The 19076-nt window shown below is 39.6% G+C and overlaps 1 protein-coding gene across 1 annotated transcript in view; it reads right to left on the bottom strand.

Annotated features, from left to right (window-relative positions):
* The window catches only part of LOC103177599 (flocculation protein FLO11-like), a 32333-nt gene extending 15320 nt beyond the window's left edge, over positions 1-17013 (bottom strand). Inside the window, exons 1-11 of the mRNA XM_042334081.1 lie at positions 16524-17013; positions 8413-8457; positions 6855-6956; positions 5547-5594; positions 5283-5330; positions 5124-5171; positions 4063-4164; positions 2641-2688; positions 2377-2424; positions 2218-2265; positions 1157-1258 (exon numbers count right to left, since the gene is read on the bottom strand). Of these exons, the coding sequence (XP_042190015.1) occupies positions 1157-1258; positions 2218-2265; positions 2377-2424; positions 2641-2688; positions 4063-4164; positions 5124-5171; positions 5283-5330; positions 5547-5594; positions 6855-6956; positions 8413-8457; positions 16524-17013 (1129 nt within the window). The remainder of the gene's footprint in view (positions 1-1156; positions 1259-2217; positions 2266-2376; positions 2425-2640; positions 2689-4062; positions 4165-5123; positions 5172-5282; positions 5331-5546; positions 5595-6854; positions 6957-8412; positions 8458-16523) is intronic.
* Positions 17014-19076: the final 2063 nt, after the last annotated feature.

The raw sequence follows: 19076 nt of genomic DNA on the forward strand, positions 1-19076 counted from the left end.
GTCGGTGTTTATGCTCCACATGAGCCTCCTCCTGCCCTTCCTCAACTAAGCCTTCGATCATAACTTTCTATTCCTTTCTCCCTCATGTACCTATCCAGCTTCCCCTTAAATACATCTATGCTATTTGCCTCAACGACTCCTTGTGGTAGCATATTCCACATTCCCACTGCTCTCTGTGTGAATAAATTTCTTCTAACTTCCCTATTTGATCTATTTGTGACTATTTGATATTGATGGCCCCTGGTTTGGTCTCCCCCACAAGTGGAAACATCTTCACTGTGTCTACCCTATCAAAACCTTTCATCATTTTAAAGATTTCTATCAGGTCACCCCGTACCCTCCTCTTTTCAAGGGAAAAGGGTCCAAGCATGTTCAGCTTTTCCTGAAAGGTATAACCTCTGAGTTCTGGGATCATCCTTGTGAATCTCCTTTGCACCCTTTCCAGTGCCTCTACATCCCTTCTTTCAGGTGGGGACCAGAACTGCACACAGTATTTTAAGTGTGGTCTCACCAAGGTTCTAAGGAAGTTTACCATAACTTCTCTGGTTTTCATTTCTATCCTTCTAGAAGTGAATCCCAATGCCTGGTTGGCCATTTTTATGGCTTTATTAACCTCGTTGCTACTTTTAGTGAATTGTGGATGTATACCCCAAGTTCCCTTTGCTCCTCTACCCCATTTAGGTTTTTACTTTCCAGGATGTATGTGACTTCCTTATTTCCTCTTCCAAAATGTACCACCTCACACTTTTCTACGTTGAAATCCTTACAATTGGCACTGTGCCTTTAACGTTGGAAAATACTTCACGGGAAATACTGTAAAGTGGTGTGACAGTGTGTTTGTGGGCAAATATAATTATTTGTCAGGAGCAAGCCTCCACTTACTCCCCCACAAGTCTCCCCCAACACCCCCACTCTCCTGAAGGCACAAAAAGCTATTGCACTTCTCGGTGGTCAATGTGAGCTCTCCCTTTCCCTTGAGTTGCTCAAGCTTCACACACGTTTCCCACACTGACAGAGTAAATTTGAGGAACTCACTGGGATGGAGGAGGTGTGTTCATGCCATGAATCCCCTCTCCCTTGTTAGACTGCACCAAGAGGCAGTCGGGTTCCCACAGTTATAAACTGGCCCATCTCTGGGCAGAGCAGATTGTAATACCTGGCGTGCTGGATGAAGAAGATGTCGTCACTGTGTCAGATTTATTTCTGGTACCTGCTGAACTGGATGGTGTGGATGTGATATTAGTTGTGCTGGAAGGAGCTGAAAAAAGACAACTCGCGGTCAGATGGAATGAGTCTAGTTCACGCCCCCCGTCTCGCTCGCCCCACTATTTGCAGGCGGGCCTGCTGCCACTCTGTCCCCACCCTCTGGAACTCCATGCCGCAGGTCCTCCACCTCGTCCCCTCCATTGCCTCATTCAAGACCCATATCAAGACCCTCCTGTTTGACCGTGCTTTTGAATACCCTGCTTTGGCCCCTGCCCTCCAACATCCCGGATCCCGACGCCCAGCTCAGGTCCGAAACTCTTGTCTGTTCAGGGCCTTGGGACGTCCTCCCAATATGAAAGCCGCAATACAAATGTAATTTTGTTGTTGTTGTTATCTGGACTGAACACGACAAGTCACAAGCAGTATATAATATTGTATATAACATAATAATATTGTATAGCATTAACTTATATTGCCTTTGGCCTGACACCTTCTTATACAGTACACTATATACTTATACTGTATATTATCATTCAGTATACAATATAATAATCGTATTAGTCGACAAACAATGGCTTTTACCAAATCAGAAGAGAGCTGAAAGTCATCATCAGTGTTATTATCATTAAAGGTATGTTCATTTGCCTGGAAATATAGACCATGCTCGAAGAGAATGGAAACCGGAATGATTTGCATATATGCACGCCACCTGCACATGGAAATGTCCCTGGGCTCTCTCTCTCTCACTTAGCAATATTCCTTACTATCCAAGTATTTATCTCCCTGTTAAACATCCTCCTGACACAAAAGGCGACACATGTATGTAAATGTTTTGTTAATGTATATTTAAAAAAATTGTACAAATTCAGAATACTGTGTTTAAATCAATTAAACATTTTCACACTCATGCACTCGCTTCTAAAACCTGTTGTCATCTGAAACAGAAATCCCAATTAACAATTGTTTCGTATTACAATTGACACTCATTATCATAGCTCACATTTGCAGTACCTGATGTGCTGGTTGGAGAAGATGGCATCACCCTGTCAGTGGCTATCACTGTAAGAAGAGCACGAGCCATTAGATCAAATCCTGACACAATTCAAAACAGAAATCCCAGTTAGCAAACGTTTCCATACATCCTGATATAAACAAATTAGTTTTTGGTACCTGTTGGGACGAATGATGTGGATGTGATATTAGTTCTGTTAGAAGGAGCTGAAAAAGACAACCAGGGGTCAGTTTGAATATAACATAAGTAAAGTAGTGCTAACAATCCAATGCCATGCATACGCTTACAGTGTAATTACATGAATATAACTGTATTGAGGCTGTCCAAATAGCTCAGCGAGTTTACTATTTAGACAGTAGACACTCATAATCACAGTTCACATTTGCAGTACCTGCTGTGCTAAACAAATTGTTTTCTCGTACCTGCTAAAGTGGATTCACTGGATGTGATATTAGTTGTGTTGGAAGTGGCTGAAAAGAGATGAACAGTGGTCAGACTGAATATAACATGAGTGAAGTCGTGCTAACAATTCCAGTAGAGTAGCCCAATGATGTTTGCTTTCGGTCCAATGTAAATCCATCTAAAAAGGCTTATTATTTATTATAATCATAATAATAATCATTAGATTTTAGAATGCATATTCAGAATATACACCATAGAAACAGGCCATTTGGCCCAACTGGTCTATGTCGGTGTTTATGCTCCACATGAGCCTCCTCCTGCCCTTCCTCAACTAAGCCTTCGATCATAACTTTCTATTCCTTTCTCCCTCATGTACCTATCCAGCTTCCCCTTAAATACATCTATGCTATTTGCCTCAACGACTCCTTGTGGTAGCATATTCCACATTCCCACTGCTCTCTGTGTGAATAAATTTCTTCTAACTTCCCTATTTGATCTATTTGTGACTATTTGATATTGATGGCCCCTGGTTTGGTCTCCCCCACAAGTGGAAACATCTTCACTGTGTCTACCCTATCAAAACCTTTCATCATTTTAAAGATTTCTATCAGGTCACCCCGTACCCTCCTCTTTTCAAGGGAAAAGGGTCCAAGCATGTTCAGCTTTTCCTGAAAGGTATAACCTCTGAGTTCTGGGATCATCCTTGTGAATCTCCTTTGCACCCTTTCCAGTGCCTCTACATCCCTTCTTTCAGGTGGGGACCAGAACTGCACACAGTATTTTAAGTGTGGTCTCACCAAGGTTCTAAGGAAGTTTACCATAACTTCTCTGGTTTTCATTTCTATCCTTCTAGAAGTGAATCCCAATGCCTGGTTGGCCATTTTTATGGCTTTATTAACCTCGTTGCTACTTTTAGTGAATTGTGGATGTATACCCCAAGTTCCCTTTGCTCCTCTACCCCATTTAGGTTTTTACTTTCCAGGATGTATGTGACTTCCTTATTTCCTCTTCCAAAATGTACCACCTCACACTTTTCTACGTTGAAATCCTTACAATTGGCACTGTGCCTTTAACGTTGGAAAATACTTCACGGGAAATACTGTAAAGTGGTGTGACAGTGTGTTTGTGGGCAAATATAATTATTTGTCAGGAGCAAGCCTCCACTTACTCCCCCACAAGTCTCCCCCAACACCCCCACTCTCCTGAAGGCACAAAAAGCTATTGCACTTCTCGGTGGTCAATGTGAGCTCTCCCTTTCCCTTGAGTTGCTCAAGCTTCACACACGTTTCCCACACTGACAGAGTAAATTTGAGGAACTCACTGGGATGGAGGAGGTGTGTTCATGCCATGAATCCCCTCTCCCTTGTTAGACTGCACCAAGAGGCAGTCGGGTTCCCACAGTTATAAACTGGCCCATCTCTGGGCAGAGCAGATTGTAATACCTGGCGTGCTGGATGAAGAAGATGTCGTCACTGTGTCAGATTTATTTCTGGTACCTGCTGAACTGGATGGTGTGGATGTGATATTAGTTGTGCTGGAAGGAGCTGAAAAAAGACAACTCGCGGTCAGATGGAATGAGTCTAGTTCACGCCCCCCGTCTCGCTCGCCCCACTATTTGCAGGCGGGCCTGCTGCCACTCTGTCCCCACCCTCTGGAACTCCATGCCGCAGGTCCTCCACCTCGTCCCCTCCATTGCCTCATTCAAGACCCATATCAAGACCCTCCTGTTTGACCGTGCTTTTGAATACCCTGCTTTGGCCCCTGCCCTCCAACATCCCGGATCCCGACGCCCAGCTCAGGTCCGAAACTCTTGTCTGTTCAGGGCCTTGGGACGTCCTCCCAATATGAAAGCCGCAATACAAATGTAATTTTGTTGTTGTTGTTATCTGGACTGAACACGACAAGTCACAAGCAGTATATAATATTGTATATAACATAATAATATTGTATAGCATTAACTTATATTGCCTTTGGCCTGACACCTTCTTATACAGTACACTATATACTTATACTGTATATTATCATTCAGTATACAATATAATAATCGTATTAGTCGACAAACAATGGCTTTTACCAAATCAGAAGAGAGCTGAAAGTCATCATCAGTGTTATTATCATTAAAGGTATGTTCATTTGCCTGGAAATATAGACCATGCTCGAAGAGAATGGAAACCGGAATGATTTGCATATATGCACGCCACCTGCACATGGAAATGTCCCTGGGCTCTCTCTCTCTCACTTAGCAATATTCCTTACTATCCAAGTATTTATCTCCCTGTTAAACATCCTCCTGACACAAAAGGCGACACATGTATGTAAATGTTTTGTTAATGTATATTTAAAAAAATTGTACAAATTCAGAATACTGTGTTTAAATCAATTAAACATTTTCACACTCATGCACTCGCTTCTAAAACCTGTTGTCATCTGAAACAGAAATCCCAATTAACAATTGTTTCGTATTACAATTGACACTCATTATCATAGCTCACATTTGCAGTACCTGATGTGCTGGTTGGAGAAGATGGCATCACCCTGTCAGTGGCTATCACTGTAAGAAGAGCACGAGCCATTAGATCAAATCCTGACACAATTCAAAACAGAAATCCCAGTTAGCAAACGTTTCCATACATCCTGATATAAACAAATTAGTTTTTGGTACCTGTTGGGACGAATGATGTGGATGTGATATTAGTTCTGTTAGAAGGAGCTGAAAAAGACAACCAGGGGTCAGTTTGAATATAACATAAGTAAAGTAGTGCTAACAATCCAATGCCATGCATACGCCTACAGTGTAATTATATGAATATAACTGTATTGAGGCTGTCCAAATAGCTCAGCGAGTTTACTATTTAGACAGTAGACACTCATAATCACAGTTCACATTTGCAGTACCTGCTGTGCTAAACAAATTGTTTTCTCGTACCTGCTAAAGTGGATTCACTGGATGTGATATTAGTTGTGTTGGAAGTGGCTGAAAAGAGATGAACAGTGGTCAGACTGAATATAACATGAGTGAAGTCGTGCTAACAATTCCAGTAGAGTAGCCCAATGATGTTTGCTTTAGGTCCAATGTAAACCCAACTAGAAAGGCTTATTATTTATTATAATCATAATAATAATCATTAAAATACTTTAGAATATACAGCACAGAAACAGGCCATTAGGCCCAACTGGCCTATGTCGGTGTTTATGCTCCACATGAGCCTCCTCCTGCCCTTCCTCAACTAAGCCTTCGATCATAACTTTCTATTCCTTTCTCCCTCATGTACCTATCCAGCTTCCCCTTAAATACATCTATGCTATTTGCCTCAACGACTCCTTGTGGTAGCATATTCCACATTCCCACTGCTCTCTGTGTGAATAAATTTCTTCTAACTTCCCTATTTGATCTATTTGTGACTATTTGATATTGATGGCCCCTGGTTTGGTCTCCCCCACAAGTGGAAACATCTTCACTGTGTCTACCCTATCAAAACCTTTCATCATTTTAAAGATTTCTATCAGGTCACCCCGTACCCTCCTCTTTTCAAGGGAAAAGGGTCCAAGCATGTTCAGCTTTTCCTGAAAGGTATAACCTCTGAGTTCTGGGATCATCCTTGTGAATCTCCTTTGCACCCTTTCCAGTGCCTCTACATCCCTTCTTTCAGGTGGGGACCAGAACTGCACACAGTATTTTAAGTGTGGTCTCACCAAGGTTCTAAGGAAGTTTACCATAACTTCTCTGGTTTTCATTTCTATCCTTCTAGAAGTGAATCCCAATGCCTGGTTGGCCATTTTTATGGCTTTATTAACCTCGTTGCTACTTTTAGTGAATTGTGGATGTATACCCCAAGTTCCCTTTGCTCCTCTACCCCATTTAGGTTTTTACTTTCCAGGATGTATGTGACTTCCTTATTTCCTCTTCCAAAATGTACCACCTCACACTTTTCTACGTTGAAATCCTTACAATTGGCACTTTCTATTCCTTTCTCCCTCATGTACCTATCCAGCTTCCCCTTAAATACATCTATGCTATTTGCCTCAACGACTCCTTGTGGTAGCATATTCCACATTCCCACTGCTCTCTGTGTGAATATGTTTCTTCTAACTTCCCTATTTGTTCTATTTGTGACTACTTTATAGTGTGTTCATGCCATGAATCCCCTCTCCCTTGTTAGATTGCACCAATAGGAGGTCCAGGGTTCCCACAGTTATAAACTGGCCCATCTCTGGGCAGAGCAGATTGTAATACCTGGCGTGCTGGATGAAGAAAATGTCGTTACTGTGTCAAATTTGTTTCTGGTACCTGCTGAACTGGATGGTGTCGATGCGATATTAGTTGTCCTGGAAGCAGCTGGAAAGAGACAACTAGCGGTCAAATGGAATGAATCTAGTTCATGTCCCCCGCCTCGCTCACCCCACTACTGGCAGGCGGGCCTGCTGCCACTCTGCCCCCACCCTCTGGAACTCCATCCCGCAGTCCCTCTGCCTCGCCCTCTCCCTTTCCTCCTTCAAGACCCATATCAAGACCCTCCTCTTCGACCGTGCTTTCCAATACTCTGCTTCCCCCCTGCCCTCCACCCTCCCGATCCCGACCCCAGGTCAGGTTCGAATCTCTGTCTGTCCAGCCCTTTGGGATGTCCTCCCAACATGAAAGGCACTACACAAATATAATTTTGCTGCTATTGTTATCTGGACAGAACATGACAAGTCATGAGCAGTATATAATACTGTATATAACAATAATAATATACAGCATTAACTTATATTGACCTTGCCTTTGGCCTGACACCTTCTTATACAGTATATTATATACTTATACTAAACCCAGATGGAATTTCTCCCCCAAGGCTGTTTCTGGTATAAATTGTGCTGAATGGAGTTCATGTAAAGGGGATGAACAATGAAAGGAATTGGGAGGAGAAAAGCAGTGATCAAGTCAAATACAACATTACAATGTTATGAAAACATGTCAGCAAACGTTTTATATCTCATTGAGATTTATAATTGCATTCTAACACTGGTATTTTGACCATTGGACTTTCATGATTTTTGAGAAATATGAGTTAAGGGCCAAGGCCACGATGCTTAACAGATGCAGGGTACAAAAGAGTGGGAAAAGACCAAATCAATTAAGGAATAGAAGTGGGGTGGGGGGCAATTTATAGGATTTCCAAAAGTTTTGGAAATACTGAATCCTGCAAATATGTGGATGTCTCTGAACCTCCCAACACTCTGTTTGAACATCGATCTCATTTGGGATTTCTATAAAGTCGGATTGCAGACAAAGAAGGCCCTTAGCCTGGCTGGAGACCATTATTGGAGCAGAACTCCAGATCTTGGCATGAGACGCATCAGGATACGTTCAGGACTAGATAGTTGCAGAACTTTTAACTAATCCTGCCATAAATCCTTAGTAGGTAATAGATAAGCGGAAAAGAGAAAGAAGAAACATCTGACAACTACTTCAGATCACTGGAATATCCTTGTGAGATTGTGTGTTTACAAGAGATGCTGGTTGTGATCGTGTCTGCAGGTATTCAATGAAGATCAACCATCAGTATAGAGGATTCTATCCTTCGTCACATGATAGGAAGAAGGATGATCCTTTGCGTGGCTTGCAGAGACTAACTTGTCTGGTTTTCAATGTGATCAATCGAGAAAACCGAAGTGGGGAAAACGTCTATGGAAGCCCCAACAGGATATGTGAGAGTTGGCAGTGTTACTACCCCAGGCAATTGATGATCTGCCTTGTCTACGGTTTCTTCATTAAATTCTTCATTAAAAACAACACATAGATTTCCAAATACCTGTTGTGTTCAAGACTGCAGATGTATTATCATGTAAACCAGTAGCTGAAAGCATAGAGGTCAATAAGTCAGATACAGATTTAAACAGTGCTAATAGTGACAACAAACTGAAATCACTAGGATAAAATATTTAGCCTGTACTATATTCCTAGTGCTTCACATGAATACTTTGATGTGCCTATAAAATACAATTTTAGCACATTGCATAAAAGTCACACTAAAATATTTTCCCTACTTCCGCTTTGAAGTACGGGAAGAAGCAAGAACTTTGCAAGGCCTGATGTATCATTGTCAGGACTCATTTACTTCTACCTTCTAAGTCCTGCTGCCCAGTTTGGCATGTGTGTGTGTGTATGTGTATTGGGGGGAGGGCGAATATATGAAGACTTTACACTGCAGAGGGAAGGTCTGTGAGAAACACCTAAAGCATGCTCACACTCACCTTTATGAGGCAACTAACAAAACTCTAGTTGTTTTTCTGGACAGGTATTTCAGGTTGCACCAGAAAGAACCCTTGACGTGGTTAAAGGCGGAGGTGGAGTTTCCTCTTTATAGATCTCAATGTCAGTTCACAGAAGTGTGAGACCTAATCATTAAATGTTTTCTGGAATCCAGGTTGTTTGTTTTACCAGTGGATTCTGGCTAAAAATCAAATGAAAGGTGTTGGCCGCAAGATTAATTTGGGATTGTGCAGTATCACAATGGTAGATTATTTTGTAAAGCCAATGAATATTTCCAGTGTCCTATTAGACAAGTTTAATACATTAGTTTAATGGGGTCCCCATTAAACTGATATAACTGTTGGCTCTTGTAACCTCCACCTAATACTCTCCGGAATTATGTAAGCTCCAAGGAGAGAGAGAGAGAGAGCGCATTCCATTCCAACAAGCTGTCTCTGGGATTTCCACGTGTAGGTGGGTTGCATTGAATTCTCACTTTGGTATGGATACTCTTAAGCATCATGATGGGTTTCCGCATGTGTCAGCCACCCAGCTGACCAAAAAAAAGAGCTACAATACTGATCATGATATAATGTTGTTGAGTATGAGAAAGATTACAAAAACCTCAAGCTGTCAGAATTTTGCATGTCTGGTCTAGTCTGATGAAAGTTCAGTGAGGTAACATATACAGGAAGATCTCAATTACACTTTGCAACAGCAGTGATTTATATTCATCACAAATTGAGTGCTACAAACTCTCACTGGCATAGAGAAACAAATATGGATATGTTTGCGCATTCATTCTTCCTATTCGATCTGATTTGGGCAGGGAAATTGTTCAAACAGATTTCCTTCCTGACTTTTATAGGTCCAGTGTTTTTAGATCGTAAACAGTGGAATCTTTAAAGTAAAATCCAGGATTAAATGAGCAGTGCAGTAGCGTGGACAAAATGTTTAAATAGATTAGCCCCAAATCGCTGACAGATTTCAACAGGATGTTCTGCTTAGATACAGACCTCACTTGTCTCGAGGTGCATGATTAAAAGGAGGTGTGTAAAGATTAAGGGCTGCATATTACAGTTGGTAATAACTGCACTCCTTTGATCTTTGATGCATTTTGTCTGGCCAGGAATAGCGACTGACAGATTAAATGACTTTGTTGCTAGCATTATTGCTGGTGATAATTGATTATTGACAAAGTGAAGGAGTAAGACAACAAGGAGAGGGATTAGAATTAACATTCACAGATGATCAGTGTTGGGTCTCGTGCATGACATATCTTATCAATATTAAGTGTCAAGTTTCTAGGCTCTGGTGAAGACTTTGTAACTAGGGAAGTTATCATTTGAAAGAGTGTTGAAGCTTATGTGAGCACAGAGTTACAGAAAGCTTTTTCAGATTATTACTGACAATGAATCTGAATAACATACATTCTCTCTCGCTTCTGAAATCTATTTATAATAATAAAAAGAAAGGATATATTACCATCACATTCATTGCGTATTCTATCATATTACCTTTATAAAACAAGATAATACCATCTACAACTAGGCACTTGAATGCATAGTACTTTTGGTCTGCTGCAAATTGGCCACAGTTGGAACTGATGGTTTCAAATCCTAGATCTAAGACTATTGGCACTCAGTATTAAGTCCAATCGGAACACCAAATTAGAAGCCTTTTATCCGTCAAGGTATTGTACGTCATTATTAGTTAAAATCTCTTATTCTTGGCATGCTAGATCTATTCAGATCCTGGCAAGAGCTGAAATGGTTAGCAGAATACAGCAGTACTGTAATAGACTGCCAAATTCATTAAGATAGCAGGTGCTATTAAAGTGAGTAATAAAAGGATGGGAATAAAGAATAGTCAACATTAATAAATGGCATGAGTCAGCAGTGAATTCTAAACCTATAACATATATACACAATACACACATACCTATATTATTTCTATACATACATGTATATTTCTATATACACAAATAACTTTTTGATTGGAAATAATTCCTATTCATAATTTCTGTTAATTTACGCCAAAGCTGCATAACTATAATTTTAAGTTATACTACAGTATTGTGAGAATTGTTACAGTAAATGAAGCCTCACTATACATGATTAATTTGCATGTCTAACTTGCAGACTACTAAAGTATCAAACATGAATTACTTGGATATGCAATTTACCAATGCCTGTTTCAGAATATAAATTAGCTGAGTAGTCAACTTCTCCGAACTTTATTTGTGTCTAAGGAATTTACAAATCCTATAAATGTAAAATCCATGCAGCACAGCGGCATATCACTGGATAAAGTCAACAGGACATAACATATAATAACATAACATTGAAACAACAGATTGGACTATATCAGGAGTTGCTGTACTCAATATTAACTCACCTTAAAACTGTTCTATACTGCGTATTTCAGCATACCTCAAAATTAGTTAGACATCATCCTTCACTTCAACTCATCTGAAGTTTGAGTGAAGTTGAGTTCTGCTGCAATTTTAACTTGTTAGAACTGATAATATGATTGCGATGCTAAGGATCTGCATTCTGATTGATCCAGGCACCAGGCAGATCCCAAATTGGACCCCGTAAAATTTCAGATGGTCTGAACCTGAAGCTTCAAATAAATCACCAGCACAGGAACATAGGAACCTCTACTGGACAGCCAGGGACTTTGGATGTAAAGATTTATCATTACGTCAGTTTGCAATTAAATACATGGTCCACTAGCGCACCAAGAAAATAGGATGCAAAGACCATCAAGCAATCAGAAACTTAGCCTATCACAGAAGGTTGATGCACATCTGCAGAGAAGCAACTCACACCTTTGGAAACAACAATTTTTAAAAAATGCATGTGTCAATATTGTTGACATTCACCGTATTTTAACGATTTACAATATGCATTAATAGAATACACACTGGACATAATATAGTCACCAATTGCCAATTGACATCGGATATTTCATTTTCTCAAAGGAGCTCACAATCTTGATGGTTCTTTAATTGATGTTTGGGATCATTTTGCCCTTATAGTAAAGAGTTAGTTTAAGCTATCTCATGCTTGACTTAGCTGACTGTTCTGCAATCCATCAATGAACAGTTTGCTTCACTTCACTCATGGATTTATAATTAGGATGGTTAGAAATTTATGGTGGACTCGTTGGGTTGAATGGCCTGTAACATTTTGTAAGTGCTGTAACATTTTTCATATTTTTATACTTGTCTTTCCTCCCAGTATGAAAGACATTATATAAATGTCTGGTGTATTGTATTTTAACTAGTTGATTGTGCTTTGTGGATTATTTATGAATAACTTGGGACTGACTACTGGGTTTTATGCTCATTACAATATGATTTGAACATGGAAGAAATGCATACATTGTTTAAAAGAGGGATTATTAGATTGCAGTTGTTGGCTTATGATAGTTATGGAGAAAAAAATGATAGGTACATGAAATAAACAGAGATGGATGAGACCAAAAGAACACTGAAGAAACTTCAAACTTATTTTTAAACCTAAACAACAATTTGCACTTATATAGCACCTTTCACACAGTTAAACATCAATTTCATGTGAACCCCCAAATTACTTCAATACTGTTAAATACGTCTTTGAAGTTTGTTAAGTAGTTTATGGAAACTTGCAAATATAATATAACCACTTAAAATCTTTAGTTACTTACCAAGCAAATGTCTTGACTTCCTTGATCTGTAGTTTTCATACTCTGCTATTCAACATCAATGAGTATCAGAAGTATTTGTGAGCTAGATTAAACATGATCTCCCATATTTTTCAGCTAATCTTCTCAAACACCTCTTGTAACAAAAGATGTCTCTTAGACATCTCCTGAGATTTTATGAAAGTGAACCTTTTAACTGTAATTACTGCCATAGCAATACAATGGGCTGTTCGTCCAAACATATTATGCAAACAAATGCTGTGCAGGTAAATGCAGCATTGTTTGATAAAGTTCACCATTGTCAAGCAAATTAGAACTATTTATTGGTCAGACATTGAGCAATATGAGCAAAATATTTGACCAAACTTTGTAATTTCTGTGCAAGGGCATTAATAACATTAGATATATTACTGTGTTGTCTTGTTCTGCATCACCAATGTGGTAAAAATGACCCACACACCTTCCTTCGCCTTCTTCCCAAGATACATGGGAAAAAAAATAACTCTTCCGAACTGCCTGACACTGGTGCACCAGCCAGGCCTGCACCAACTAAACTTCTGCGTCCCATCCTTATAATTAAATTAAACAGAATATTGTTCCATAATGGAAAGAATAAAGATGCTTGAATCCATAACTGCTGATTCCCTATCTTCTATCTACCCACAGTAATCACATTGAATTAGAGCATTCCTTAGATCTGTTTTATTCCAAGAAGCATTTTGTTTCACCAGACTCTTTCACATGCACTTCCAAGAAAACCATTTACAGAAATTTTAAAAACCATACCAAAACCAAAACAAAATGCCCGAGTCCCGAGGGATAGCAGCAAAGGATTTAACCAACATTATCTACTTCACCCTTAGTAGCTCCAAGCCAAGGCATGCACAGGTACTTGCCAGTTAGGAATACAACAGCAACAACTTGCATTCATATAACGCCCTTCACGCAGAGTAGTGTCCCAGAGAGGTTGACATGGCGAGTCTAACTCCGAGCCAGGGGGAGAGGGAGGGTGGAGGTGACCATAAGCACGATCAAAAAGGAAGGTCTTTAGGTGGGATTCAGGGCGTAGTGGCTGAAGGCACGGCCACCGATGGTGGAGTGGAGAGAACGAGGGACAAACAGGAGGCGGAGGCAGAGGGTGGGGGAGTGGGGGGCTAAGCAAATCGGATATATAAGGATCTCACACTTGTTATTTATCTGGTTCACAAATAAGAGGCTGTATAATGGATCCAGACATTGTCAAGAGCCTGGACTTGGAACCACTTCCCCCAAAAGACACCATCCAGAAATGGTAAAGTGATGTACTCTCAACACCTCTAAAAGAAGACCCTTAAAAGATTTTCTGCAAAGCTTGGTTATTTGTGGTTCTGATACTGTAAAATACTATGTTGGGGTTTAATTTGTGGTATTTCTTGAAGGGATTCAATTCATCAATCAGTGGGCTTCCCTAAATGGAGTGAGTTTCTGCAAGCAGAAAGTACGTATTTCACTCCAGACACCGAGAAATTCCCATGCATAAGTGGAACTTTGGTTTGGATACTCTTAAGCATGGTGATGGATTTCCACATTTTGTCAGCCCGGCTGACCAAAACACATTGTGAAATCTCCACTCCAGGTCAGCGTGACAGATCAGCATGACTTACTTTCAGTTACTGAAAGATGTTCCCATTTTTACAACTCAATTTGTTTATTAAGGCATCCCATTTAGAAATACTACAAATTGGACTAAAGTATCTTCCTTTAACTTAACCTTTTCTAATATGCTGATGCTACAACGTGTTATTTTACTTATTGCATTGATTTTATTTTAATAAGTTAAAGCTACTTGAATGATAAAGATGGATTTAAATGTATTAGTGAGTTATAAATAATGTCTTATGGGGTTGGATTTCATTAGGATTTGAGCTTTTCAGCATTTTAAAATGCTAATGAGCCTGCAGTTCAGATTTCCCAGACATTCATGTCTCACTCCACCCAGGGTACAAAATATGGATGTCTGATAAAAATGCCACATGATAAGCAAATACTGAAAGAGATTCAAGAGATTTATAATATAATAATAATAATAATCCTTGCATTTGATATAGCGCTTTTCACGTCGGAAGGACGTCCCAAAGCGCTTCACAGAACACACTGTAAAGTTAATTGACTGTATATTTGTGGGTGAACGCGGCAGCCAATTGCGCACAGCAATGTCCCACAAACAGTCGTAGATTGAAAATGACCAATTTTTATTATTGTTTTTGGTTTTGGAGGGATTATTATTAGGCTCTGTGTGGAGTAAGGAAACTTGCCCAAGGTTTCGCCCTGCCTGGAATTGAACTCAGGTCTCTCGCTTGCAAAGTGAGTGCTCTAACCACTGAGCTACAGGACTCCACGATTTGTCTGTCACATGTGCCAACAAGTTAAAGCTATATATCCTCCACTCTCTATCTTGTGCTATATGTTATCCCTCAGAAGTGACACACATGGATCTAAAGCCTGAATTGTGACAAATAGCTAATTTATGATTCCAACAATCGTGCTGTGTGAGATCCTCCATCTACTAAACCGCAGCTTTCTCCTGTCTGACTTTTCTAAATGTACCTGTTCCCAAATGTACCAATGTACTGTGAAATTAAAGTAGGAACGCATCTTTGCATAAGATCTTCAGAAGTATATAAGAAAAGCTTTAGCAAAGTGACCAGGAAAAGTACCTCAAGGAAACCAAGAGTATATGAATCACTTTCATTCTTACCTGAATGGTTAAAATTAACTTTGATAAGCTCATGACCTAAAAGATTAGAATTTATCAATGAATTGCTTGTTCTGGACAGAGGCCACTCAAATCCTTAGAAGGAGGCAAATGCTTTTTACCTGTAATGTGTGAGATCTAATCAGGGAGCTTTATTGGCAATATTTCAAGCTCAGCATTGAGAAACTTTGCAAACATACTTAATTGTTAGAAATATGATACTTTGGGGGTAATTAATTGAAAGAATGAACCTACTATTCCTGTGGAAATATTAAATAACGATAAACAACCATAGGCCTCCATGAGTCTATACCATACAAACGGGTACATTCACCAGGCCTGAATCCTCACACCAAGGAATTGATCTTTGATCTGCAGCTTCGATTTTAATTCTCAGTTGATTGTCAGCATTTTAAGCCAATCATGTTTAAAGTAGATAGTCTGAAGTCTTCTTAATGACTGGAACAGATTGCAGTAGAAAAAGCTTGAAATGAGGGGAAATTTGATGGATCTGGAATAAACGCTTAGTAAGTCAGTAAAATACATTTCGATGATTTTTCGAAAGGGGTTCTAATGTACAGCAATTTATAACAAGATTCCGTGATAATAATCTAAGTAAAAATTCCTTTTGGTATAGAGAAATACGCCATGCAGTGCCTTGGTATCTCCTCTCTGAAAGTGGATCATGTCGGAGTGGCATTCCTGTGGGTCAGTATGAGGTAGTTCATTGTTAAGGAATTCAGTTAGAAATCACTGCACTTAAGATCATGATGGGAATGAACGACCGATATGCAGTAATGTAGTATGTAGATCGCTCCACAAATCAGTCTGATCACAATAATTACAAGTGACGATGTCATAACTGAAGGCACGGCCAGACAGCTATTGCTGATGGATGTCAAGTGCTCCAGCAGTTCACTTGTGATCCAAATGCTTGTGATCCAGCGCCTTGGGACGTCCTCCCGACGTGAAAGGTGCTATACAAATGTAATCTTGTTGTTGATGTGTTTTCAATTAGAAATAAGGCATATTTTAATGATTAGTCATGTGGCTTTTGAAGCTCATAAATCCCAATACTGCTTGGTGCTACTGCTTTATCAATGCAGTGTGTAAGAAATAGGATTATTTTTAGTTGCATACCAGAGTAATAAAATATTTGGTGTACAGTCAGTGTGATTGAGTGATATTTGGTGTGCAGTCAATGGGATTGAGTGATATTTGGTGTGCAGTCAATCTGCAATACTTACAACAAGGCAGTAAGTAGTCGTACTCCAAGTCTAAGCCCATGAAGTCCCACTGTTGGCTGTTCCAGCTAATAATGTTGCCATCTTCACATCCGAGATTTAATATCTGGTGCCTTTTTATGTAATTCCACAGATTGAACATGTATAATTCCCCCACAAACGCCATATCCAGGTCCACTTGCAGCCGGTCAGGTCTCCGCTTATGACTCTGACCAAGTAGCAGGCTCCCATTTGGGAAGAGTTTGTAATCCTGCACTAGGAATTTGGTATGTATCTGCGTCTTATTCACGTAGATATTTGCTTTATGGTGAGCACTGTGCCACGTCAAACATAAATAATGCCAGTTATGTAAGGAGAGCACGTAGTCCAACTCGATTTCTGTGCCGAACAGCCAAATTATCAGACTGCTGTCCTTGATCATGATCCCAAGCTCGTGGTTGCGTGAGAAACGTGAATAAAGCTTCCTATCGGTGTTGTAGGTAAACACCGTCATACCGTTCTCAATAATCTCAGTTGGTCTGACATAAATGCACAGTGTGAAATTGTCAAGTGCAGGGATGCTTGTTCCTGGTGACAATGTTCCATATTTACCGATTGCAGCAGGACGGAAAAGTGCTTTTTGATCTTTGAGTGAGGCACATGTTGCTAAAGAAATGGGAATGCAAATACAAATCAATTTAACATGAACATTATCATCAATACCATTGATGCCAAGAAGCAGTTCAAAGTATAAAACATGCAAAATCAATCGTGCCTTGAGCAACTGACTGACTATTACTGTGTTGCCATGTTAATTATTGTCATAGAACAGTGCTTTTCTCCACCCCAACCCCCATGGATCAATTGGCACAGCCATTGCATGGAGTGAGCTTGAACCATAAAGGTTTCTGGTTCAATGCCTGCTTGGGTGAGTAGTTACCAAATCTCACCGAAAAGAAACACAATAATTGGCCTCAAAATTAAAAAAAAGGGGTTTTATTCACTCCTGGGTTCTGTCGACAAATATATTTGAATTTCAAAACCTCCCAAAGTCGAGAGTGCACATTAAGCAGGGTGAACAGAGGCTGACAGACTGGGAAGGAAATCAAATAACATCCACAGCAAAGCCTCAAATGGCTATTGCTGTAACCATCAATACGGTTAACATGGACAGTGAATCGCACTTGTTTTGACCAAACATGTACACACTTCATTTTGCTTCCACATTTTGTTTGTTGGCTTTCGTCTACAAAATACAGTCACTATACTTTACAATAAATCCCATGATGCACTTTGAGATGCCCTCCTGACCTGAATGGCATAATATCTAATGCAATGATAATTATGTCAACTTGTAGAGTTCTAACCCAATCTTTTCTTGATTCCTATTGTGAAGGTAGCATCTGCTGTGGTAAATTCCTTATGGACATTGTTATATATGAGCATAGAAGAGTGTCAACAGGCTTTTCAACCATGAGCACATCTCAGGACATCCTGTTTCTGCTCTTGTCTCAGTTAAACATGTCCTTGCAGTTTCAACATCTAATTTGTGCAAGTAGGCCACAGGCCAGGTGACAACAGAAAAGTCACAAACTACTGCACAGGCCTTCCCTAAAGGTATTCATTCTATTCTGGCCACTTTATTTATTCTCATTGTGATGAAACTATGGCAACTACCTGTTTTAGCTCTTTGATTGACAGGTAATTGCTACTTTTTAAAGGGTGTGGTTGTAAGGTTGAAATAACTCAGCTGTAATTTACAAAGATTCATTCCAACCCATATTATGCTGCCTCACGCAAGAGACTGACTACCCACCACGTAAATCTAGGTGTTTATCACTCAAGATAGATGAGTATATTTATAGATGTGCTAATGTCATAGGTAACAGACAGATTGTATATAGTTGAAGCATCATTTCCTCTATAAGACCATCATATGACAAATTCTTAATTATGTTAAAGGCAACATCTTCAAGAAAAATGTTTTGCAAACTAGTTTTCATTTGTTTATTGCGGCATAACAATGTACATGGCATTTAAATACGTCATCATAATATGGCATGACGAGATGTAATTGTCAGACAAACATGACACACTGTTCTGCAAAGAAAAGGGCTTGATGAACATTTTTGCACTTGAAGACGATCCCCCTTTAAGCTCAATGCTGACATACCATAATATGAATGATTGATGGTGGAGTGGGTCAGAAAAAAATCTGATTTAAGGTGGCTTCCCCCAAGAGGCACTGAAATATTATAGTCAGCAACTCCAATGCTTCAGCCCCAACCTGAATCATTTATTTATTATTATACAGTGTTTTGAATAATAATAAATACATTATCCTTGGGTTTGATATTGCACCTATCATGTTAAAATGTTTCAAACTATATCATTGAATTACTATTAAGTATAGTGATGTTCTTTTTGTTATAAATATGGCACTCAATTTGCACACAGCAAGGTTCCACAAATAGCCATGTAGTGAATGATCAATCTATCTGATGGATTGTTGGCCAGTTTACCATGAGAAACTCCTTTCTCTTTCCAAATAGTGTCGCTAGATCTTTATGGTTCACC

The sequence above is a fragment of the Callorhinchus milii genome, unplaced genomic scaffold (genome assembly GCF_018977255.1).
Source record: "Callorhinchus milii isolate IMCB2004 unplaced genomic scaffold, IMCB_Cmil_1.0 Scaffold4, whole genome shotgun sequence".
NCBI classification, from domain to species: Eukaryota; Metazoa; Chordata; class Chondrichthyes; order Chimaeriformes; family Callorhinchidae; genus Callorhinchus; species Callorhinchus milii.